Here is a 27,165-nt window from a genome sequence, read left to right as displayed (position 1 = left end):
GTATAGATCTAGAAGTATATGTTTATACATATACTGTAGGTGTATTCCGTTGTATAAGGTCTGACATACATCTGATGGAAATTTTATGTTTTTTTTTTATAAAAAGTAAACAAACAAAGAACATTCCTTGAGGACAAAGGTGCTACATAGGACAACATAAATTACCATAAAGGAACATGAAACTACACAAAACTAAGTACATAAAGTGCATGTGTGCAACATTTATTGCAAAAGACAAAACAACAACATAATACAGAGAGATAATACCCAGTAAACACAGTGACACTGAAGCACTGACCAGTACGGTATAGAAGGTTTTGGCAAATTGATTGTATGTATGAAAATAAATACTGTACATGTAAATACTAGGAGTTTTAGCAGTAATTGTGCAAAACATTACGTTGTGCAAACTGTGTGTCAGTGCAGTCTCTTCATGTTGAGGAATCTGATGTAGTCTAAAATGTAGTGAGGTAAAGGTTTACTATATATGAAAGTACTCTGATAAAGTGCAGACACCTGAACCTGCCTTGGGGCTGTAAAATCTGTGTATAAGCCTGGGTTGCTTTTTGTAAGGAAAAATCTGGCAACCCTGAAGTCTAAGACCATTTCAGCGTTGCTCCGGATTGAGGCACCATTTTGGCTCGAGCGTCATTGCGCCCCCTCGCGGGAGTGACGCGTGACTCGGCGGCGTGACGTCAGCTTCAGCACCGGACAGCTCCATTCCCCCTCTATCTCTTCGGCTCGATCGACGAAAGCCCCGTTTGCCCGATGGGACTCATTCCGATTCGTCTGCACTCACGCGGGCTTATTGGTAAAGAAGGAGAAAAGGCGAGCGGAAAGAAGGGACGCAAAGAAACGACGCTGCAGCCGGAATCCGAGGGGGAGAAGACAATCTGATCCCACCCCTCACTTGACAACGCGACAACACCGAGCTCCTGAGACACGGTAAGGTTTTCCACGCGAATCCCCGACACTCGCAGCACACACAGCTCCGGGTCCCGTATGCGCTTCACGCGGATTTAACGGTGCGGCGCAATGCACTGTAATGCGCGCTATGCCTGTGAAATCGCTTTGAAAATTTAAAATAATATGTGTGTGTGTGTGTGTGTGTGTGTGTGTGTGTGTGCGTGCGTGCGCACGCGCGCGCTTGTGCGCATGCGTGAATGTTCTCAACAGACATTGCGGCACTTTGCGCTGGCTCTGGGGCGCATGGCTGAATGATCTCACATTGGCCATTAAGGCTTGTGGTTGGTGAAGGTGTTTTTTTTTCCTAACGTTGTACGCAGATGCGCGATCATACACACACGCATTCGCGCGCGCGCACACGCGCACACACAGCAAGCTTATTGATGAACTCTTTGTTTTGGAGTGGACATCAAGTGGAGAGCGATGGTAACAAATCACAGCGTCGTTGTTAGCGCTGCGGGAAACGTTTAGTGTCAAAACATACTCACACACACACACACACACACACACAAACACACACATACAGTATATATATATATATATATATATATATATATATATATATATATATATATATATATATATATATATATAAACACGCCAAAAACACACACACACACACACACACCACATCATGTGATATGTAGGTGTGTAGTAGGATACTATTTGTGCCTGTTCTGCACATTAACGGCACCACCAGACTCTTTGTATAGTGCCCAGCTGTCCTTGGTTCATTGTGGTTATTTAATATTGATTCATATTGTGCGGAATGACGTACACACGTTTCTTTACGTAGGCTCGTGAGTCCTTTGGAGCATCTTACAAAAACACCGTAGCGTTTAGATTGAATGTGAAGCCATTTAGTGCATGATTCTTCTTCATGCAGCAGTCAATGACCTGCTTTCTGTTCATACACTTTCAACACTATAAAATAATTGACGGGCCTGTCACAGCTACACCTAATGTCACATTATAACATATAACATAATACTATTGTTGTATTAATACAAAATAGTTATCAATACTTGAATGTATATCATATAAACTGCCTTAACCGAAGATTTCACAGATAATACAGCCACAGCTATCATTTAATTTAATAATAACAGTTGCAAAATTATTTATTTATTTATTTATTTATTTATTTATTTATTTATTTATTTATTTATTTATTTTTATTATGATTATTATTATTATTATTATTATTATTATTATTATTATTATTACTACTACTATTGTTATTGTTATTATTATTATTATTATTACTACTATTGTTATTATTATTATTATTATTATTATTTGTTTAGCAGACAAGTCTTGTAATCTTCCTGCACAGTTTTTGTATTTCAACTTACATTTTTGTTCAACTTACATTTGAGTTCCCACTTACCTTGTTATTATCAAGTATAACGCAGCCCTACAATTCCTGAATCAATGTGATAACAATGGAGGAATGATATCATGTAACAATCATGAAGGCATATGAAATCAAGTGCACAATACAATGAAGTTAATTCAATGGTATTTGTTTTGTTTATTAGATGTTTCTATGACATTCTCACAAAACAGCTTTAAATAAATATTTAAATTCAGGGTAGAAATGTTAAATTAATATATTTTCCCCATTTGATTAAACAAGATTTTGGAAGGTGAGAAGATGCCTGAGGAATGGAGAAGGAGTGTGCTGGTACCGATCTTTAAGAACAAGGGAGATGTGCAGACCTGCAGTAACTACAGGGGAATAAATTTGATCAGTCACACCATGAAGTTATGGGAAAGAGTAGTGGAAGCCAGGCTAAGAGAAGAGGTGGCCATCTGTGAGCAACAGTATGGTTTCATGCTGAGGAAAACTACAGGAGCACTTCAGATGCAATATTTGATTTGAGAATGTTGATGGAGAAGTATACAGAAGGTCAGAAGGAAAGAGAGGTTGTGGTATTGTATGAGGAGGTCAGGTGTGGCAGAGAAGTATGTGAGGGTGGTGAAGGATATGTATGAGGACAATGGGACAGAAGTGAAGTGTGCAGCAGGAATAACAGATTAGTTCAAGCTGGAGGTTGGACTGCATCAAGGATCGGCTCTGGCTCTGGACAGTTGGACGGACGAGGTCAGACAGGAGTCTCTATGGACTATGATGTTTTCGGATGATATTGTGATTTGTGGTGAGAGTAGGGAGCAGTTGGAGAAGAGCCTGGAGAGGTGGAGGAATGCGCTGGGGAGAAGGGGAATAAAAGTCAGTAGAAGTAAGACAGAGTACATGTGTGTGAATGAGACAGAGGGCAGTAGAGTGGTGTGGTTGCAGGGAGAAGAGGTGGAGAAGGTGGAGGAGTTCAGGTACCTGGGGTCAACAGTGCAAGTAATGCAGAGTGTATTATAGAAGTGAAGAAAAGAGTGCAGGCAGGGTGGAGTGGGTGGAGAAGAGTGGCAGGAGTGATTTGTGATAGAAGAGTATCTGCAAGAGTGAAAGGGAAAGTTTATAGGACTGTGGTGAGACCTGCGATGTTGTATGGTTTAGAGACAGTGGCATTGACTAAAAGACAGGAGGTAGAGCTGGAAGAAGCAGAGTTGCAGATGCAGAGATATTTATTTGGAGTGACGAGGATGGACTGGATTAGAAACGAGTTTATTAGAAAGATTGCACATGTAGAAAGTTTTGGAGACAAGGTGAGGGAGGCGAGATTGAGATGGTTCGGACATGTGCAGAGGAGGGACATGGGGTATATCAGTTAAAGAAGGCTGAGAATGGAGCCACCAGGATAGATGAAAAGAGGAAAACCAAGAAGGAGGTTTATGGACGTAGTGAAGGAAGACATGCAGGTAGTTGATTTGAAAGAGGCAGATGTAGAGGACAGGGGGGTATGAAAACAGATGGTCCACTGTGGCGACCCTAACGGGAGCAACTGAAAGAAGAAGAAGAGGAACTATGTGTTCTATTTGGTCAAAAAATACAAATGTATAAATGTGTTAAGAAATAATTAAAAAAAAATGTAAATAAAATAAAACAAAAAGTAGAGACATAATAAAAGTATATACATTACAGTTTACAAATACAAAAGAAAAAGAGACGACCAATAAGTATTTAAGTTTCAAACATATTGCACATAGGTAATATTGCACGGTTTTAACGTGTTATTGTACAATTATTGCATACAAATTTTGTTAATATTATTATTGCACAGTAAAAACACAATAACAGTGTACATTTTAGTGACTGATTTACTGGAAACAGCTCTGATTATACAGTCGAATAGCAGCAGGGAGAAAAGACCTTCTGTATCGCTTCTTCAGACACTTTGGATTTAACAGTCTGTCACTAAAGGAGCTGCTCAGAGATGAAACTGTTTTATACAGGGGGTGAGAGTCATTCTCCAGCAATGATGATAGCTTAGTTACATCCTTCTTTTTCCCACCTCATAAACAGTGTCCATTGGCAGTTAACTTTTGACTATTCAATTGTATAAATAAAATGTTTGGAATAAATATTGCTCTGGATTAGGACGTCTGCTATGTAAACCATCAAAGGTTTATAGATACCTGGCCATCACACCCATATGTGCTGTTCCAGGTTTAGTTTCACTGTAGAATAAAAATGTTAGAATGTTAGAATAACCTGCACTTTCTGGGAAGGCTGTAACTTTTTTTTCAGGCTTGGCTTTGGGGATTTGTTCATTCAGCCATGTGAACATTAGTAAACTCATGCACTGATGTTGGGTGAGGAATACCTGGAAATCGATCTGCCTCTCAGGTCAACCGATAGGGGTTAAGTGGGGTTGAGGTCATGGAATGTTGGACAAAATATTCTGTCTTACTATTCAAGAAAATGTAAGAAGACTGTACAAAGGACATCAGACCTGTGCAATATACTAAACGGTTTTAGTACAGCAACAGAACACACAGAAGAGGACTGAAAACCCTGCAAAGTGACTTTAAAACCCCTTAGCCTTCAGAGCCACGATATCCTATTGTTCTCAGGTGTTAATGTTTAACAATGGATTAAATTAAAAGGGACAAGAGCAACGATGATAAACTACAAATCATTCTAAAGGTCTAAGACTCAAGCATTGATTTTATATCACTGTTTTTTAATGAAAAACGTATAACAAATGTATTTGCTGTATGTGTTTAAGCAGTACACACCAACAACATGCATAAAAAATGCAGTACTTACACTATGATTGTAATACGAGTCACAAACTCATCCATTGCTGCAAACTCCGGTTTATTTGGAAAGATAAGGCTTCACTGAACCCTTTCTCTTCATTCAATGTGGCTTTTAACCCAGTACTTTTCTGGATTGCTCCAGGACTGATTTCATGTATTTATATTTAATTAAAGCACAGTAAAGCTCAAAGTGTCTTCTTTCCAAAGATATCTAAGTTGTATATGTAGCCCAACTTTGTCAGGAACTGTTAACATTTAAATTTGGGTTGGTCATTTTCAGCTGTGAGTCCCAAAAGCAGTAATGAAGGCTAACAGATTCAATGAAAGAGTCAGTAACAGTTTTGTCTTGAACCTTTACCACACTGACCATCTCATTTCTTTCTTTAGGTATTTTGACATTAAACATCAGTGTTTCAGCCCTTTCATGTGAACATAAAGGGCTTCAAATCTTGGGTTTTTTTAGATGAGCGTGGCTGCCCATGGCTTGTGTCCATGAGCAGTGTCCCTCCCCCTCCCTTTCGGGATTTAGTACCCCGATTTCTGACACTCCGTTTCGCCGGCCAGACTCTGATGTAGCTGCATGTACCCCGGACACTGAACTCACTCCCACACAGTGTGTCCTGCGTAACGTATTGTCCATCGATCCGGTTGGGGATGGGACCCACACACGAGGCAACACCCCCACTCCTAGTGATGACCCTGCACAGTTCTCCAACAGTGTGCTGAAGCTGCACGAAGGTGGAGCCGAAGGGGGAGCCATGCGCAATCAGTCTGAGAGCTTTCGGCTGCAAGCAGGTGGAGGAGGCTTTCTGGAGGGACTTTTTGGTTGCCTGAAGCCGGTGTGGACTATGATTGGCAAAGCATACTCTACTGAAAACAAGCAGAGCCAGGAAGGTAAGTAACGAACAGAGTTACATAAATGACCTTCACTTATAAATGTAAAGAGTCCTTTTAAAGACATAATTTAACTGTTTATCTCCGAAGACCTTTTGATTTGTCAAATTCCACATTGCTCACTTGAAACTAAATGCTCCTCCTATTATTTGCATTTTGAATAATGTGCCTTAACGTAAATATCTAAATGATAAATGGACACTGTAAACCTTTTAAGTGGACTTTTTCTCATGGAAAAAAGCTCTTACAGTAAATGTTGATACACAATTATATAGTGGTTTCTCAAATTGCACAGAGTCCATCAACAGTCTAATGCAGACTCAATCATGCATTGTTATGTGCAATGGAAAGTCGTTCAAGGTCTTTAGTAATCAATTTTTAAACAAATTAATAAATCAACATCCAAAATGGCTTTCTCAGAGTCCTGGGAGGTACCCTTCGAAGAGATCTCTGAGCTACAGTGGGTGGGCAGTGGGGCTCAAGGAGCAGTCTTCCTGGGAAAGTTTCATGGTGAAGAGGTGGCCGTGAAGAAAGTGAGAGACATCAAAGAAACAGAGATCAAACACCTCCGTAAGCTCAAGCACCCCAACATCATCACGTTCAAGTAAGTAAAAACATCCAATTATGGTTGTAAAGGTTGTCGTTTCTCAGTTATTGTCATGTGTATCATTTGATTCTGTAATTTGGTTGTAATTTGGATTAAAAAGTTCCATGTGGTGTTATGAGAATAATTGCAAATATTTAAGTTGTGGTAATGTGTATAGTAATATGAAAGAAGAAAGGAAAATTTGTATCTTGTGTATATATGTCAAGAAACAACCCCTCTCTCTTGTAGGATTCTACATGGTTCTACTATAATATTTTCAACTTACTTCAATGAGCCTTGTTAATAAAACTATAAAACAGTAGAAAAACCAGAATAGATGGTTAAATATAATTTGTAGAACATTTGCATGCTATATTAAGTTTGATGTTTTTTTTTTATGGTCCTGGTAAATGTCTTTGGTATGTTTTTGGACAAGATAAAAAAGCTATACATTATACAAATATAAACAAATTAGACAATTGTGTAAATTGTTAAATAAATAAATAAATAATTAAAAGGTTTACAAAATTGTATATTTTTTAAAAGCACCAAACTAAATTTTTCTATTTTATAAAATGGCATAAATTTTAGTTAAATCAAGCTTTGACTTGAAATGTACCAGTTTTCTCAGATGCACATTGTGGCAATTTTATGATATGGAATTGGACTGGAATTTTAATTCTTGGATAATGAAGAACTTTTTTTAAACACTGACCATCACACTTTCTATTTTCTATTTTCTAAAAATATGACAAGTAGTCTTAAAAATCTACTTTGTTTCCTATATATATATATATATATATATATATATATATATATATATATATATATATATATATGAAAAAGCCAGCATTTACCCAAGATAATGTTGATCTTTGGACCTGTAATGTATATTTTATAAGGTTTATAAAAAAATTAATACATTTTATTTTATTATTATTATTATGAAGTCTAGTTGCTATCCTTCATGTGTGTATATATGTGTGTTTTAGGGGTGTGTGCACACAAGCTCCATGTTACTGCATTATCATGGAGTACTGTGCACAGGGGCAGCTGTACGAGGTTTTGAGAGCAGGGAGAAAGATCACACCATCACTGCTCGTTGACTGGGCAATGGGGATCGCAGGCGGGATGAACTACCTCCACCTGCACAAGATCATTCACAGAGACCTCAAATCACCCAAGTAAGTTCTGTGTTTCATTACTTTAGTTATTAATGCCAATATTTTCATAATATGTGCTGCTGTAAATGCTCCTTATGCTGCTCATGCTTTGTAAAAACGTGTATCATTATATAAACTTATATCAACGGTATATCATGAAATATACTTATAGCATATTGTACTTGCAGTTTTGAGGTGTGTGGCCATTTATTTATTTTTTACTTATCTTAGTGTTTTACTTCTGCTTCTTTTTACCTGATTTGGGCTCACAAAAATTTTCAGATATGCACTAACCGTCTACTTTATAAAAAATACCTATTTATCTGAACAATCAGCTAATCATGTTGCAGCAGCCCAGAACGTTTTTCTAGAGAATCTAAGTAGAAAATATCTGATTTTTTAACTTAGATCTCTAGAATATGCACAGGATGGTATGAAAAAACAAACATTGAGTGAGTAACAATTCTTTGGGTAGAAATGAATTGCTGATAAGAGAGGTCAATAGAAAATGGCAAGATGTGTTTAATCAGCCAAGAAGGAGATAGTAAGTCATAATCACACTTTACAACTGTGGTGAGAAGAAAGGTATCTCAGCATATACAAAACAATACACATTGAAGTAGATGGGCTAAAACAGCAAAATACCACATTGGATCCACTTCTGTTGATCAAGAACAATAATTTGAGGCTATAATGGGCACAGACTCATCCAAACCATCCAAAGTCTTTAAAATTTTATTCTAGTTTGGGTGAGCCCATCCACCTCAAGGCTTGATGTGTTTTGTGTTCTGAAAGGCTTTTCTGCTCACCAAGAAGTGTAAAGAGTGCTTATTTGAGTTAATATAGATTTCCTGTCACCTCAGACCTTGACTTGTCACACTCCTCTCTTCAACAAGGTGATTCAGCCTACAGACCTTTCTATCACAGGAGGGTTTTTTTGTAGTTGTTTTTATTTGCGTCATTCTGTGTAAATTCTAGAGTCTGTTGTATGTACAATTCCCAGAAGATCAGCTGTTTGAAATACATGTAAATATGCCACAAGTCAGAGGGATCACTTTTTTGTTTTCGTTCTGATGTTTGATATGAACATTACCTCAATTTTCTGACCTAAATCTGCCTCTGCATGAGCTCACAGATGTCAATGTTTGGCTTGTGTTAGTGTGATTGACAGGTGGAGAGAATAGCATGACTCACACCACTCGGGAGTAGGCACTAAAAATATTTTTTTTGTGTGCACATGCATTTCTCACCTGTCTCTGGCAACTAAATGTTACACAGTGAAACAAAATAAGAATCAGTTTATTTCAGTTCAGCTCCCAGCACAATCCAGTGAAAAGACTAAAACACTAGAGTTCACATTTAACAAAATGTTCAGCATGTAACAGAACAGTTCAAAACACAGCACCGTGTCTATGTCGTGTAGTTTTTAGTTGTGTAACGTGTAATAGTGTAATTGTGTGTAGTAACAGATTTGTAGACTCCAAGTATATCAAGTTGTGCTTTTATATTCATGAAGACAATTACACACCCATTTCCTGGTACAGGTAGCTACACAAATCTTGTTTACATTATGTCTTGTCTGATGTCTCTACTGTTAGCATGCTGATTACCCATGACGACCTGGTGAAGATCTCAGACTTTGGTACATCAAAGGAGTTGCGAGATAAGAGCACAAAAATGTCCTTTGCCGGCACTGTGGCTTGGATGGCACCAGAAGTCATAAGAAACGAACCTGTTTCAGAAAAAGTGGATATATGGTGTGTATTTTGTCTTTCGTTCATAGAGTCTGAGTGAAGTAATTAGTGTAATAATGAATAATATAGTGGAGTGAATGATTTTGAGCGCTCAGGTTATAATGTGTTTACTTACAGGGGTGCACTGAGCAGTTTTATACAGAGGGTATGCAAGACAGAGTTTTGGGCCCCTCCATATGAATATTTTTTTTTTTTTATATTATTTGATTCATTGCTGTTATACCATTGAAAACTTGATAGTGCATCAATGCAAATAAAACCATAGAATCTAATGCCTGTTCTTTAAAAGTAAAGACTCCCACCATTTCAACAAGATCATACTTAATGCTTTTCTTCCTATTGCAATATTCCAAAGTGGTAATTCAGGGCACTCTAGTGTCCTGGTGGGCCCTTATGCCTGGGATACCCTGCAACCCCCTGTAAGTGCCCCTGTTCCCCAACACCATATCTCATGCTATTTATCACCTTTTCATTGGACTCTTTTCTCCAGGTCGTTTGGGGTGGTTCTCTGGGAGATGCTCACAGGTGAAATCCCCTACAAAGATGTGGACTCCTCAGCTATTATCTGGGGAGTGGGCAACAACAGCCTGCAGCTGCCTCTACCAGAAAGCTGCCCTGATGGCTTCAAGATCCTCTTAAAACAATGCTGGTTAGTACATTAAAAACAATACAGAACATCCTCGAGTTGGAAAAATCCTAGAGATGGAAAACTGACTAGTATTCCATGACTACATTTACTCCATAAATTCTGGATTGTGTGAGTTGAAGGCAAAGGACTAATAAAATGAGCCCACTTCTCTATTTTATCAGAAAGGAATGGAGTTTTGTTAATGGCTAGGCGAATGACTGTGTAACTGCTACAAAGGAATCAAAGGCATGGATGCTAAGAGAATTTGATTTGGATACTTGAAAAAAAACCCTGTCAAATTCATTTTGTATAAATGTATGGGCACATTTAAATTGTCATTTCATGTCTTTTATATACGTTCATAACACACCAATTCCAATATTACTTATACATATACTTTAAAACTGTTACAACACTTACTACATTTGTACTGCATGATGTGTGTTCTAGCTGTGACTTCATCAGAAGCTGTTTTAATTTTCATCATTCAGTATATCAGCACTTTTGCTCGTGTGTGTTTGCTGAATATGAACCACACTGACATCTTTTAAACAAGCCTCATATGTCAATGACCATGTTATGGTCATTTTAGGAATTTGTATATGTATAATTAATTGTGTATAATTGTATAATTAAATAAGATGATTGCAATTGCAGATAAAGATAGAAATGATTAATAATTGTCCTATATTGTACATTAACAATTCAACTGGTTAATCAGCTCATCCAACTGTCCTAATAGTGCTTTCCAGTTGCTATAGCTAACAGCTAGCTTACAGACTAAGACAAATTGCAAAAAATATATAAAAAAAATAGGTGAAATTGCAGTAAATAGTAGGAGCAATGCCATAGTAATAACCACTTGTATACTGTGTTATATGCATTGTATACTGACATATTTCAAGTACTCCTTTCGATTGATTTGCACACATCAAAGTGTTTCATCTATGTTTAAAAAAATCCCTTTTAGAAGTAAATGTGATTAGATTTTTTTGACACCATGAAACAATTGCTTTAAAAGGCAAAATAATTAAACAAAAAGGCAGACACTTTTCCCACCAGAATGTTTCTAACATCAAGATGTCAGAGTTTACAGCTTTATTTACAGCTGAACACAGCATAACATTGATCCAGCGCACAAGTGAAAAGTAAAATCAAAAGTAACTAAGTGCAGTCTATGCTAATGGTGAATGTGTGTACAGGAACTGCAAGCCCAGAAATAGGCCATCATTCAGACAGATTCTGCTGCACCTGGATATTGCCTCAGCCGATGTGCTCTCCACCCCACAGGAGACCTACTTTAAATCACAGGTAGCACACCCCTGCAGACATAATTATCGCTGTAAAAAAATCAACAACAACAAAATTTCAGATATGTTAGAGCTCTTAGAAATGTCTTTCCTGTGTTGCCACATCTGCTTTGTTGTGTACATGGGTTTTGTGTTTGGTGAGTGTAGGCTGAATGGCGTGAGGAGGTAAAACAACATTTTGAGAAGATCAAATCTGAGGGAACATGTCTGCACCGACTGGACGAGGAGCTCATTAACCGTCGTCGTGAAGAACTTAGGTCAGTGCCATGGCAACAACAAACTCGCATTTCATTTCAAAAGTCTTATTCCATTCTATCACTGTAGTCAAAATATTTTAAAATATTATTATATATTGTGGAATCCAAAGTTAGCTTTTTTAAATAAGTGTTTAAATCATTATCATACGGAAGCGCATCCAAGTAAAGAATGCAGTAACGTCAGATCCGGTGTTTTGCGCTAAAATGCTCCCCTGCCACAGACTGCCCCAACTTATCTCATAATTATGCGATACTAAGTCATAATTACGAGATCAGGATCTCATAATTATGAGATATTAAGTCATAATTATGAGATCCTTTCTGTGATTTTTTTTCTTTTCATGAATGCAACGCGCTTCCGTATTATCACAGTAACAAGAAAAGAAAAGCTTCAGTATACATTTGAACATTTAGCAATTTAAAATATACTTTTAAAATATTGCAAAATGTATTTGTTGGTTCTAGTGTAAATGATAGTTTCTAGGAGTTTCTCATGTTGTCATCATCTCTGAGAGCTTTCTTTGAGTTCTCTTTTTTCAAACTGGTCCAAGACTGTATTCCTGAGATATACAGTACTAGTCAAAGGTTGGCATACACCTTCTCCTTCAGTTGTTTTTCTTTATTTTTTATCATTTTCAACATTATACATTAATGCTTAAGACATCCAAACTATGAAGGAACATGTATGGAATTATGTAACAAACAGAAATGTGTTAAACAACTCAGAACTCACGTTTCTTTGATGACAGCTATGCACACTCTTGGAATTCTCTCAGTCAGCCTCATGATTTAGTCACCTGGAATGGTTTTCCAACAATCTTGTGAAGTTCCCAGAGGTGTAGAGTTCATGTAAGCTGCTTTTCTTTCGCCTCTAGTCTAAGTCCCAAATCATCTCAACTGGATATTGATTGTGTAGTCCATGTCATTTGATTCAGCATTCCATCACTCTTCTTCTTGAACAGATAGCTCTCACAAAACCTAGAGGTGTGTTTGGGGTCATTGTCCTGTTGGAAAACAAACGATGGGACCACTAAATGCTTGATGGGATGGCATGTCACTGCAAAATGCTGTAGTAGCCATGCTGGTAGCAAAGCACTCCCACATCATTGCACCTTCTTCTTCATGCTTCACAGTGGGAACCACAGATCCGCAAACCGCCTAAATTACCCTCTGTACTTCTAACAAAGACACAGTGGTTCAAACTGCTGCACTTTGCAGAAGAGGATGTGATTTTGGTCACCTTATCCTGGAACAGTCCTGTTTTATCTTTGCATTTGATGCTTTTGGAGACTGAGCTTAGGGAATACATGTAACATTCTTGAGATATTTCAGACTGACTGATCTTCATTTCTTAAAGTAATGATGGATCTATTCTTTTTACTTAACTGAGGGTTTCTTGCCATAATATGGATTTGTACAGTAGTTGTAGTACACTATATATAATATGACTATTGACTCTGTACTCACTCTTTCCTCTGCATGAGAAAACTGATAGTTTAACCTGTTAGCCTTCACCAAAGATTTTGGGACTCACAGCTGAAAATGCCCTACCTAAATTTAAATGTTAACAGTTCCTGAAAAAAGTGGGCTACATAACAATTTAAATATCTTCAAAAAGTAGACACTTTGAGCATTACTGTCCATTATTTAAAAATAATATTGCTTAAAAAGATAATAAGTTATAGAAAGTTATATATGATGAAGTACTGTGAATATAAATTTCCTGCATTCAATTTTCTTTTCTTCATATATAAATACATGAAATCAGTCCTGGAGCAATCCAGAAAAGTACTGGGTTAAAAGCCACATGAGTTTATATTTTAAATTGAATAAAGATATCATGAAAAATGAGATTCCTACAAACATTTATCTGAGACTATGTCTGGTTCGCCCCTCCCCACCCCACTGAGCCCAAATGTCAGGACTCACAGCTGAAATGCCCTACCTAACTTTAAATGTTAACAGTTCCTGATAAAAATGTGCTACATACACAATTTAGATAGCTAATCTAATAATTTAGAAAGAAGACTCTTTGAGCTTTACTGTAAATTATTAAAGTTTGTATTGCTCAAAAAGATATAAAGTTATAGATGATGAAGTGCCATGGATATCCATTTACCTGCATTGAACATTGGTTTTTTTTCATATATAAATATATGACATTAGTCCTGGAGCAATCCAGAAAAGTACTGGGTTGAAAGCCACATTTTATAAAGATATTCATGACAAATGAGATTCCTACAAACATTTATCTGAGTTTATGTCTGATCCTTTTCTCCCTACCCCTGTTTGAGAGCCACCTGGTAAACTCAGGTGATCATTCATACTCTATTCATACAGTCTGCATATAAATGTATGGCTGACCATTAAAGGCTTTTGTTATACATGTTTGGCTATTGATATTGATTTGGCATTCATATTAATGCCCAGGTAGCCAGACAAGCTATTGTTTTACAGTCATGACCATCCATATTGATGTCTGGCCATTCCAATCCCAACAATTCAATGTTCCAATCCCAACAATTCAATGTACTGCTTACACAAATTTAGCAAATAAATTCGTTATACGATTTCCATTGAAAAACAGTGATCTAAAAGCGATGCTTGAGGCTTAGACCTTTAGAATGATGTATAGTTAGTCATGGTTACTCTTCTCCCTTTTTATTTAATCTTTTGCCAAACATTAACACCTGAGAACAATTATTAAGAAGGCAAGAAATGTTACAAAAATGTAATATTGACAAGGCACAGCTGTTTCTAAAATATAAAAGATATTCTGGGTTTGTTTTTGTTTACTATGTAACTCCATACATGTTCTTTCATAGTTTAGCTGTCTTCAGTATTAATGTAATATGACGGGTACTGTAGTGTTTCTAGTTCTTGATTTTCAGAAATAATAAGAATTTCAAACTATTATTTTTTATACCAATGCTCAACTGAAATATTCTAGAAAACTTCAAAGCAAAATTCCAAATGTGTTTTAACCAGGCATGCCCTTGACATCAGAGAGCATTATGAGAGGAAGCTGGAGAGAGCAAACAACCTTTACATGGAACTGAGTGCTGTCATGCTACAGCTGGAGCTGAAAGAGAAAGAACTGCTTAGGTAAAAATGCTCTCTCTCTCTCTCTCTCTCTCTCTCTCTCTCTCTCTACACACACACACACACACACACACACACACACACACACACACACACACACACACACACACACACACACACAGGCTATTTAAAGTGAACATCATGTAATATATGTACTGTCGATGTTTATTAGGGAATATTTGAAATGTGTGGTATTTATTTAAAAAAGACAGAACCTTATTTTACAGCATGGTCTGTCTCAGTACTCAATTCTGATTGATTGAAAGGTGTGTTCAAACTGCTGAATGCACAGGTAGTTCAAGGTACTTTGATCACTGTTTTTATATGTGCTGAATATATGAACAAGTGTAACATAGTAAGATATAGTTACAGTTCCATACAGAGAAGACATTTTTAACATTTTCTAATGACCTTACTGAGTTACACAAATTATTTTTGTGTGTCATTTAACTAATATGGTGAATGTGGTGATTTTTGATAAACGGGTCAAGGCATAAGATACATTTAAGAACTGATTAGAATAACATTAAAATGAGAAATATAACAAAGACATATCATAAAGAGTGCACTAACACCAACAGCCTCATTATTAGTTGTGGGCTGAATTTTAACCAATTCAAATTAACTGCTATTTTTATTATTTTGCCCTGCAAACATCCTTGTCAGGTGGTTCTTTGCCTCCATGTCATCCATTTAAGGCATGCACACCCTAGCAGTGAATAGATACTGATTGAATTTCCTTTCAAATAAGATTAATTTAACAAATGATTATTTTTTCTGTACTGCCTAATATCACAAAATACCTAAATCCAAACCGGAACATATTCCATAGTACAAACTTTATAAATTAAATCTCAGCCTGTATGATGATTTTTGAGAAACAATCATAATTTCATAGTAGCGACGAAAATTGTACAGTAAGCATAAATAGTATTGTTCAAGACATTTTGTGTTTACAGAAGGGAGCAGTGTTTGGATAAGAAATATCCTGGACTGTTTAAACACCATCCTTCAAACACTGTGGACAAACTCATTAAGAAGAGGAATGTACCCCAAAAGCTTCCTTCACATAGCAAGAGGTGAGTGCTGCTGTATGTAGAGGGATTTCTTTTCTCTTATGAAACAAGTCCTGCCTTTTGTGTCTTTGTGTCTTGTGTCTTTGAGGATACTTAAAGCTTCCAGTTATGAAGATGTGAACGTTGAAGTGTAAGTTCGTTAATATTGCGGTTAGGTCAGAATAACACAGCTTAAATGGAGCATTTACTAAGAGTAAAGCGTTATGCTAATGTATTTATGTGTATAAATGACACACAATAATTGGTAAAAAGATTTCATGGCAAAGCTGAATTGCACTACAGTACACACCATGTTAAAAGACGAGAAGTGGAGAAGTGGATATAATTACACAAGCTATGGTAATAACAGCAGTATAACTTCTGAACATGCAAACTAGGTGCGGATTAATTAAATTAAATGGTTTAAGATGAAAACAAACAAACAAACAAAAAAACAAGTGCAATAAACAACCTATACTTTACTCAGGTGATCATGGACAACTGTAATACATCACACCACTGTTTTAAGTGCTTTTTTCCCTCTCATGCCTCACAATGTACTTGTCTTGGATAAGCAAAAAGGAAACCTGATACTCCTGTATTCAGGAAAACACCTATTATTAATCAGAGTATACAGCTAATTGTAAGTTGAGACATACCAGATTAATCACAAGAAATAAAAAACAAAGCCAATATCTTGCACAGGGACAACAATGCCACTGGATTCTTTTGATAAGTGTGACCTGCTCTCTGAAAACTATAGTAAAGTATAGTCAACATTTCTAAACATCTATTTTTATGGCAGAATCTATATTTTTGTGCTGACATCTTTATTAATACTTCATTGTTGTAATATTGTTTATTTAAAAAGATACAGTTTTATTTAATATTTCTTTAATAAATGCTATTAGTATGGAATAATTATGTATTTAATGAGTTTCAAAAAAAGGTTAGTAATTATGTGTACCATAGGGGGAAAATAAACTATTTTAATAAACTTTCGCTATTTTAATGTTGACAGTATCATCCATGTATAAAAAATTAAGTAAATGCCAACTTTCAAATTTCAATTGATGAACATATTTGGTCATATCCTGTATTATAAATGATTTTATTCCTACATAAACCTTTATTTCATTGCCTCAGCTTCTAGAAAAAGAACATATTGTACATATTGTTACATTTAAAATTCGTTATTTGTCACGAAGCAGCTTTACAGAAATCCTGTCAAAACAAAAGAAGTAAAAGGAACAGGCACTTACTGTATTACGGGTGGGAGTGGGCGATCAGTTATGAGGCTTGCCGATCCAAAACATAGCCATGTTCATTAATATCGGAACATATTGTACATGGTGGGATGCCAGTATACACATTTACTGTGTTCATTCTTTAAACTCCTGTAAAGGCTTCTCTGGATCATTATTGTTTTAGTTTAAATTGCTAATTGTTTTATATTTTAAAATATAGAGCCAAAAATATATGACAGGAAGGACCAGGTAGTTGTTGTTTGTCCCTGGATTATAGAGCAGGCACTAAAAAAAGTGAGATTTAAAAAGTCCCACACACACCCCCACACACACATCCAGCATGTCAGTTAAAGCTATTTTTGTGTCCTACACTGAAACTTTGGACTTTTATCTGTGCCATGCACCAAAACAAAATGTAATGGCTATTTGTGTAAAACGCCTCTGTATTTTCCCATAAACAGACCTGACCTTCTAAGATCAGAGGTAATCCTCCCTAAAATGGACCCTGGTGTGGTGCAAGTGACAGTTCCTTCTTGTACCAACCGGACCTCCACCTCACCAAGTCGTGCCCGGAGGGTGAAAACGCGACATCGCAGGGGAGGCCGAGGCAGCAGTGGTGATCTCTCAGGGCCCAAGCACTCTGCTGGTACCTCCAATAGAGAGAGAGAAACCCCCACATTGGGTACTACTGCACCCAGTGGCACTCCAGCAACCGATCAGACAGTGGGTACTGTGTCAAGAGGAAGCCAGATGGAAGCCCCTCCATTAAAACTGTCCTCCTCCAGCCCAGACCTGCTTTGCTCTACCCATGGAGCCGAGGGCGGAGCCAGCGGTGGTGCTGGTAGTTTGAGTGTGTGTGAAGGGCTTGTTAGCGGTGTCAGAGGCGTGGCAGAAGCCACTGTGGGGATGGATGAAACTCCACCACGAAGCGACACAGCAAGCGAGGATGCCGCATCTCTACCATTCTCTAGCAGTCCTGATTCACCCTGCTGTGCAAGAGGTGTGGCAGTGGGGCGGGGACACACGCTGGGGGAGGAAAGGGAGGAAGGAACCGGGTCGGTGCGATTGCCGAGGGGAGCGAGTGGTAGTCATTTGACTCCATCAGCTATACTTTACCGAGCAGCTATCACACGAAAGCAGGTGTGTCATTTCCTCTCACGTTTTCTCACACATCCATAAAGGTTGTTAAGCCAATTGAATATTTCTGCTTAAACATTACCTAAAACGTCAGCAGTTTTTCACACAAGTCCTAAATACAGACAAAGCCAAGCAAACAAATAAAACTAATATATTAAGCTTGATTAAGCATTTTCTTTTGAGAGAAATGGTCTCACATTATAGATACAGTCATGCGAAAAAGAAAATTCACCACTTTTCTAAATTCTAGGGTTTTATGGATCAGTAAATAAAAAAATCCTCTGGTCCTTATCAGGTCTTAGAATTAGTAACTACAACCACAAATGAACAACACATGACATAACATGTCATTATTTATTTTTACAAACATAAAGCCAAAATGGAGAAGTTATGTGTGAAAAACTAAGTACATCTTATGATTCAGTAGCTTGTGGAACCACCTTTATTAGCACTGACTTGGAGTAATTATGTTCTGTATGACTTTATTTGTCGCTTAAATTGTTTTGAAGGAATGTGGGCTCACTTTTCTTTACAACATTGCTTCAGCTTATTGAGATTTTAAAGGATTTGTATATGCACAGCTCTCTGAAGGTCCTGCCCCAGCATTTCAGTCGGGTTGAGGTCTGAACCTTGACTGGGCCATTGCAAAACCGTGACACCTTTACCCTTTTTTTTTTTTTCCACCAGCTATTCTGTTGTAAATTTGCTGGTGTGCTTGGAATCGTTAGCTTGTTGCTCCACCACAGTGCTTGACAGTTGGTATGAGGTGTTTGTTCTGATATGCTGTGTTTGGATTTCGCCAAACATGGAACTGTGCCTTGATGTCAAACATCTCCAGTTGGGAATCGTCTGACCAGATTACATTGTTCAGGGGCACCTTTGCAAACCTAAGGTATGCTATCATGTTTTTTTAGACAGAAGAGGCTTTCTCCTGGCAACCCTTCCAAACAAACAGAACTTATTCAGTCTTTTTCTAATTATACTTTCATGAACTTTTACATATTTACATTTACCATGCTAATTGAGGCCTGTAGACTCTAAAATGTAATTCTTATATTTTTCTTTTTCTTTTCTTTTGTCTTACCTTCAAGGAAATTTACAGAGATGTCTACTCTTGAGAAGACTGCAATTGAAATATTTCTCAAAAGTTTTTCAGTTGTCAATAATCTACCTCAATGTAGAATGATGGGGTGTTGACTAGAGAGGAGAGTGTGTTGAGAAGGTGGAGGGAGTATTTTGAGCAGCTGATGGATGAGGAAAATCAGAGAGAGAGAAGGTTGGACGATGCGGAGTTGGTGAAGCAGGATGTAGATAGGATTAGTAAGGAGGAAGTGAGAGCAGCAATTAAGAGGATGAAGAGTGGAAAGTCGGTTGGACCAGATGACATACCGGTAGAAGCGTGGAGATGTTTAGGAGAGATGACAGTGGAGTTTTTGACCAGATTGTTTAACAGGATTTTGGAAGGTGAGAAGATGCCTGAGGAATGGAGAAGAAGTGTGCTGGTACCGATCTTTAAGCATAAAGAAGATGTGCAGTCTTGCAGTAACTACAGGGGAATTAAGTTGATTAGTCACACCATGAAGTTATGGGAAAGAGTAGTGGAAGCCAGGCTAAGAGAAGAGGTGACCATCTGTGAGCAACAGTATGGTTTCATGCCGAGGAAGAGCACCACAGATGCCTTATTTGCTTTGAGGATGTTGATGGAGAAGTATAGAGAAGGACAGAAGGAATTGCATTGTGTATTTGTGGATTTAGAGAAAGCGTACGACAGAGTGCCAAGAGAGGAGTTGTGGTATTGTATGAAGAGTCATGTGTGTCAGAGAAGTATGTGAGGGTGGTGCAGGACATGTATGAGGACAGTGTGACGGCAGTGAAGTGTGCAGTAGGTACAACAGACTGGTTCAGGGTGAAGATTGGACTGCATCAAGGATCGGCCCTGAGCCCTTTCCTGTTTGCAGTGGTGATGGACAGGTTGACGGACGAGGTCAGACAGGAGTCTCCCTGGACTATGATGCAGGTAGTTGGTGTGAAAGAGGCAGATGTAGAGGACAGGGTGGTATGGAGACGGATGATCCGCTGTGGCGACCCCTAATGGGAGCAGCCGAAAGAAGAAGAAGAAGAATGTAGAATGATGGGATTAAACAGATTAGAGATGGTTTTATAACCCTTTCTAGCTTGATGGGCAGCCAAAATTGCTTCACTGAGATTACTACTGATGTATTCAACCCTTGTTGGCTTTGGGTTAACACACACCTGTTTTCTCCAGACCAGCAAACTGTAAAAATTCAGCTTTTTTAAAGATGATCACACGTGCTGATGATCAATTAATCATTTAATTTAGCAGTATCTGGCGACTACTACCGCAATTTCCGGACTATTAATCGCACCCATATATAAGCCGCACCCACTGAATTTTACAAAGATTTTTATTTTGAACATAAATAAGCTGCAGGTGCCTACATTGAAACTAATGAACTTTACACAGGCTTTAATGAAAGACAGTGCCTGTTACACGGCTTGTATCTAAACAGTAGCCTACCAAAAAAGTCATTGTTCACTGTCTTCGTCCTTCCTTTCACAACAATTTCTCTCGAGAGTTTTTCCTTTGGCATCGTCGTGCGTTTAAAAAGGAAGCTTTTCTCACGGTGCCGTGCAGCTCAGAACACAGGTGAAGTGTGTTTTTTCATGCTCGGTTGTTTTCAGCATGACGAATGATTCGCATTTCCTGTAGACAGTCCGAGTGAGCGGCAGGTCAAACGTCAGAGGAACCTCATCCATATTTATGATGTGGTGCGGCCCGATTCAGTGGGAGCGCATCTGGGTTCACCTGAACCCGTTTGGCAATTTCATTGGTCTAATGTTAAGGGGGTTTAGTTTTTTGGTTTGAAGCTTGTAAAACTGGGAAAAACCCAGGAAAAATCCATAAATTAGCTGCTTTGCTGTTTAAGCCGCGGGGTTCAAAGCGTGAGAAAAAAGTAGCGGCTTATAGTCTATATATAGTATCTCTATATAGTATATAGTTATAGAAAATACGGTAAGCCTTTTAATTCGTTTGGAGGCAGTTAAGTTCCTCCATTTTGGCTTGATTTTTGTGAAAAAAAAAATAAAATGTGTTGTTCATCTGAAGTTATCTACCTGAAAAGACCTAATAAGAACCAGATGATTTGTATTATTTTTCCTCTATACGAAAACCATAAACATTAAATGGTGTATTATCTTTTTCACACAGTTTTATATGTGAATGAACAAAAGTAATCCCTCGCTTTACTGCGGTTCGAATCTCGCATTTGCCACATAACTAATTTGTTTAGCTGATTTTCTCGGTCTCTCGCGGATAGCACGATAGACCAAAAAACTTATAGGGAATTGTTTTTATGGAGTTTTATGTTGAAATAATAAAAATATATTTAATTATAATTATAATAAAATGAAAAAGTGAGTAAAAAAAAGTTTTAATGTTTTAAGTAAAATGGTTATACAGTACAGTACTGTATAAATAAAATAGCATTTTTGGGGTGGTGTCCGTTTATTGCGGTTTTTCATTTGTCGCGGGCAGTTTTGGAACGTAACCACCGCGATAAATGGGGGATTACTGAATGTGAAAATCTAAGATGACTATCAAGTGTGAGTGAGTGCCCTGTTGTATTTAAAGAACAGCGATCTATCAAAGTTTGTGGACATGAGTCATGGCAAAAAAAGGGGGGATTTCTGTTTTCTGAGAGAGGACTCAGCAAAAGATTCTCAGGCTGGGAATGGTTACAAAACAATCTCTGATGGGTATGGATTTCACCAATCCATATACACCACTGTAGCAGATAATTAAGCAGCGGAAATGTGATAAGATGAATGTAATTTTGTGTACCTTGTGTCGCACAGCGCCGTGGTGTGTCTTCAGAGGAAGAGGAGGGTGAAGTAGACAGTGAAGTGGAACTGCCAAGGAGACGGTGAGTAAAGGCATGTTAACATTAGATATTATAGGGAAGTTGCATTTCTGACAAAAAAAAGTGAAAGCTAGGTGGGCAGTTTTACAGAATGTTAAATATAAAGCATAAAACATTATTTGTAAAGGATTACTGCTCCTTACCATGTTGCAAAGTTCGTATGGCCATAATAACATTTAGAATATGTCATTTTTTTTCAATTTATAGAAATTGAGCAAAGCATGAAGTTTTATGATTTGTAAAATTATACAGTGATCTATACAAAACAAAAAGGCGAAGATATGGTTGTCAGTACAAAGTAATGTAATGCTTAAATCTGTAGACATGTACATTACATGGCTTCTGTTGTGTAACTAGATAAAGTTCTTCATGCCAAACTTTGATTTGAGCATGACAAGGCCAGTCTGAACTGAGCTTAAAAGTGGAAAGACAGAAAGAAAAAGTGACAGACAGAAGGAATGACAGTTATATACAGTTACTAGTAGAAAAATGAATGTGAAATAGAGTGATACAAGTAGAAAGTGGAATAGAGAGATAAAGGGAGGCTGCTGTTAGTGGATAGAGAGATGGATGGAGAGAGTGTGTGCCACTGGTAGAGTGATAAAGCAATGGATGGAGACAGTGGTAGGCAGACAGAGAGATGAATAGAGAGGGTGTGTCACATTAATAGAGAGAGTGATAGATGGAAAGAGTGAGTGAGAGTTAGTGTTCCCCTTTGCAGGTAGATAGAGAGATGGAGTGTGTGCCACTGGTATATTTATGTGTAGCACTGATAGATAAAAATACACGGAGAAAGTATGTAACAATGATAGTGAGATAGATGAAATATTTTTGTGTTTTACTGGTATATTGATAGAGTAAGAGGGAGAGATGAATGGCTTCAGGTTGTGAGCATGTAGGTGTGTGTGTGTGTGTGTGTGTGTGTGTATGTGTGTGAGCTTTGAATATTAAAAATTGTGAGCTAGGCTATGAACATTCCATAAATGTAAATCGATGGACAGTTGTCTGATCACCCACAATGGAAATGTCCATTCATTTAAAAATAAGTCAGAACATAAGATAAGCCAGAACAGTTAATAATAACAGTCCTGAGTTTGGTGAATGTTGCTTAATAGGAGTTAGAAGTTATAACAGGAAGGAAGCTATAAAGTTTTATTTCTATAACGAAGTCAAAACGTATTCGGCCCAATTTGATCTTATGCCAGAAAAGCATAATTCTGAGAAGTCTGGGTCCTATAATGATAACAATAACAATAACAATAATAATAATAATAATAATAATAATAATAATAATAATAATAATAATAATAATAATGATGATGATAATAACAATAATAATAATAATAATAATAATGATAATAATAATAATAATAATAACATGCATAACAGCAGAATAGAATGTTAGCTTTACCAAGTCAGCATAATGAAGCATAATAAAGAAATTTTTTTAATGACCAGTTTACTGCCTTAATCTTTAGACGGCCAACCAGTATATCCAAGTGCCAGTCCGTGTCCACCTTCAGCTCGGAGAATCTGTCAGTCTCTGATGGAGAGGAAGGCCATACCACTGATCACTCGCACAGCGGCACACCCGATGTGGTCAGCACCAATACGGATGAGAGGCTGGACGATCGAAGTGATGACCTCATCTCGCAGGGCTCTGAGATTCCTGCTGACATCACAGACCCTGCGATCTCGGAGAGGGAGGCTGCTGCTCTCGAACAGGAGCGAGCAAACTTCGACCTGGAGCAAAATATTTTGGAGGTGATCATTTCTAGAGTCACACACTGAGCATAAATGAGTGATAGTTATTTATTTTAATTTTCATAAAAAAACCTTCTCATACAAAAAGTCATGAGTTGCCTAATCTATTACATTACCAGTGTTTCATGTCCCTGTTGAAAACCCCTTTAATGTACCAAGCGGAATGAATCGAAGCGTTTGTAATTAGTGGTCAGCTAGTGTTCTGAAAGAGTTTTGAGTCTTGCATTTAGAGGGCACAATAGACCTGCAAATAATAATTATGTTTCTATTAAAAGTAGCATTGTAAAAATGGCATAACAGGAAACAGGTTCTCATACTGAGATGCTGTAAAGTTTTATTTTGCCATATTATTTAAGATAAAAGTTAAAAAAGTAAAGCCTGTACTGGAAAATATAATAATATGAGCCTTTTCTTTTATCATGGATTTACAATTAAGTATGAATTCTAAGGATGGAGTGTTTATTCAATGCATATCAATTTCAAATATTATCATGAGGTCAGTTTTCCTTTACATTAAGTCTTAACCTGCTGACAGTAGGGGAGTACAATAGACAATATATCATCTATGATAACATCGTAATTGTTCTTTTAACTATGTGTGATTTGACATTATCTAGTATATCGCGAAACCCAAACAAAACGCAACTACAGAGTGCACGCGTACGCTACGTGATGAACTCTAGCAGATTAGTGCATTTTTTCACAGCAAGATTCAGTCTATTAAAATGCATTTAGAATGATGGCAACATTCAAGATATGGTTCAGAAAATGTGTAAAATAATTTTTTATAATTTCATATAGTTTATTAATATCCTGTAATATTAAGAGCCATTTTTTTCTCCAAAAATCAGTATGATTATTACATGATATTGATTTTTTTACAACAGATCAATAAACAATGTTTTAGACACCACTAACACACTGCCTGTTTTTGCTTGATTTTGCCAACAAAAATAATTCCAAAACACAACCACAGCACTGTTTTGCGTCTCTGAGCAATAGTGGGTGAGTCATCGCGATTGAACCGAATCATTTACACGGGTGATTCAATCAATGACTCACTTATTTAGTGACTTACTGGCGGTTTTAATTGTGCATTTAAAGTATCTTTTCTCTGCATTGTTAAGAAGAATTTTGTTGATACTAATTTCATTCGCTTGGTAAGAATCAAAATGTCTTATTATTCTAATTGATGTATTAAATGTAAGAATTTGATTTAAAGATAATGCACAGATTTTGAAAAAAATGGCTTTATGAAGGTAAAATAAATGTCCATAAATAGTAAAATTCTATTTAAACTTATTGGAAAAGATTAATCTCTGTCACTGCTATGAAATGAACACCACACAGAATATGAAGAATATAAAAAAGCCACGGAAGTCCTTAAGGTACCAGCACAATAACACACTCAGCAAAACATCGTCTGGTTATCGCTATCGATAAATCATATAAATATATATCAGGAAACCATTCATTCATAAATTAATTTTACTCCAATATGCAAATTGGAGTGGCAATTGTTTTATAGTATTACAACAATAAGTTTTATGTCAGAAGTTGCCCACTACTGTAACACTATATATTACTGTAATTAATGCTGTCTATACTTCAGTATTATAATGAGATCTGTAAAACTAATATACATGTAAACTAACATGATTATTTAGGTATAGCATAAAATATAAAATATACAGTGGAACCTCGATACTCATGACCTAGACACTCGCGACCTCGATAGTTCGTGGTTTTTCATTTGCAACCGGATTAAGAGAAACTCGCGAAAAATCTGATCGTTCGCCAGAAGCCGCAAGTGGCTCGAAAGTTCGGAGTAACATTTTGAAACAGAGTTTGTACAATACCCCTTGAAAAAGGAACCATCAAAAGGAGAGAGTCAAAACCTTGCGGTTTTTGTTACTCGTGAGGGGTCAGAACGTAACCCCTGCGAGTATAGAGGTTGCACTGTACTATATTTACTATAGTATCTATAGTGTTTGTAACATGCTACAACTAAAGAGCCAAATCAAACCTATATTTCTATGATAACTAGCTACACAATTAAGTACAGTCTTTCTTCTGTTTTTTTACAAACATAAAGGTCAGTGTAAAATGAATGTTTACCATAAAAATTAAAAGAAATGCACAATGCAGATGGTCTGAAATGTTGTAAAATCCGTGTCTCTGTGTCTCTCCAAGACTCGGGCATTGTGTGAAGATTCGGATTGCGACAGTGCCGAGCTGGACCAGTCAGGGAGTGGAGAACCAAGTCGCCCCCCAAGTGCAGGAGGCTGGGGTCAGGGTCCCCAGAACTAACAAACCTGCATTTAAAAACACCCAGCCCTGTGCATTTGTACATATTGTATATATATATTCACCACAACACCTACCAGCACACTTCCTTATTTGTAGTCACACCAAAACACCTGATACACCAGACATACACTTTTACACAAAACACAATAAAAATGCCTCTCTTTGGGCCTGTAACAAACCAGTGATAAAGAATCAATAAATTAATGAATTTGAAAAAAGTCAATATAAGCCACATTAAGAACATACCTTTACATAAACTGGTCATGATGTCACTGAGATTCCAAAGACCAGGGCCCCATTCTTTGTACATGGCTCTCATATCAATATAATTAAAAAAAGTTTTATTATTATTTGGACAATTATGCATTTGGTTACTCAAAGCAAGTTCAGGTGTTTGTGTATCATCATCAAGCTTGAAAATAAATAACAGACTTACCTGTAGTTGTACTTACATATACCTATTATACTTGAACTCATTTATGTCTTCAACAGTAAAAAAATAGGGCTACACACTTTTTCATAGATAATGATTATGAAAGGTGCTGATTCTTATTATCTGGAGGCTTTATAATAACACATACTGTCACCCTCGTATCTACATCCACTATACATGTCTATTCCTATCTAAAAAACTACTGCTTCATTTCAACCACTATGATTGAATGGAGACCTAAATGTTCATTTTGAGCAGTTGCCCTGTGAGATTGATGTGAGAAAACTTTTGAAAATTGTGATGTCTGCTAAAGGAGAAGGGATGAGTTTTTAAAACTAAGCAGGAAGGATGAGCAAAATAAATACTACTGTTACAGTAAATGTTATGTTGCAGAACAACAACAAAAAAAAAAGAATTAATGATACAGATGATCCTATTTAGTCATAAGAAATATCGC

General features: G+C 37.0%; 1 protein-coding gene across 1 annotated transcript; it reads left to right on the top strand.

The window, feature by feature from the left end:
• On the top strand, nucleotides 1-26,625 carry map3k12 (mitogen-activated protein kinase kinase kinase 12). Its single transcript, XM_046872073.1, has 14 exons — nucleotides 1-945; nucleotides 5,515-6,021; nucleotides 6,442-6,625; nucleotides 7,600-7,791; nucleotides 9,369-9,527; nucleotides 10,015-10,173; nucleotides 11,355-11,463; nucleotides 11,610-11,719; nucleotides 14,708-14,824; nucleotides 15,781-15,900; nucleotides 17,585-18,263; nucleotides 22,137-22,204; nucleotides 23,680-23,965; nucleotides 26,159-26,625. The coding sequence occupies exons 2-14, from the start codon at nucleotides 5,607-5,609 to the stop codon at nucleotides 26,273-26,275; spliced, it is 2,715 nt and encodes a 904-aa protein (XP_046728029.1). The 5' UTR covers nucleotides 1-945; nucleotides 5,515-5,606; the 3' UTR covers nucleotides 26,276-26,625.
• The last annotated feature ends 540 nt before the right edge of the window (nucleotides 26,626-27,165 follow it).

The sequence above is a fragment of the Silurus meridionalis genome, chromosome 17 (assembly GCF_014805685.1).
Source record: "Silurus meridionalis isolate SWU-2019-XX chromosome 17, ASM1480568v1, whole genome shotgun sequence".
NCBI classification, from domain to species: domain Eukaryota; kingdom Metazoa; phylum Chordata; class Actinopteri; order Siluriformes; family Siluridae; genus Silurus; species Silurus meridionalis.
This window is presented reverse-complemented; position numbering and strand designations above follow the sequence as displayed.

Coding starts and splice junctions, on each gene's coding strand:
- map3k12 (XM_046872073.1), top strand. CDS start 5,607: ATGGCTTGTGTCCATGAGCAGTGTCCCTCCCCCTCCCTTTCGGGATTT. Junction 14,825..15,780: donor AAAGAGAAAGAACTGCTTAG/GTAAAAATGCTC, acceptor TTGTGTTTACAG/AAGGGAGCAGTGTTTGGATA. Junction 18,264..22,136: donor CAGCTATCACACGAAAGCAG/GTGTGTCATTTC, acceptor TGTGTCGCACAG/CGCCGTGGTGTGTCTTCAGA.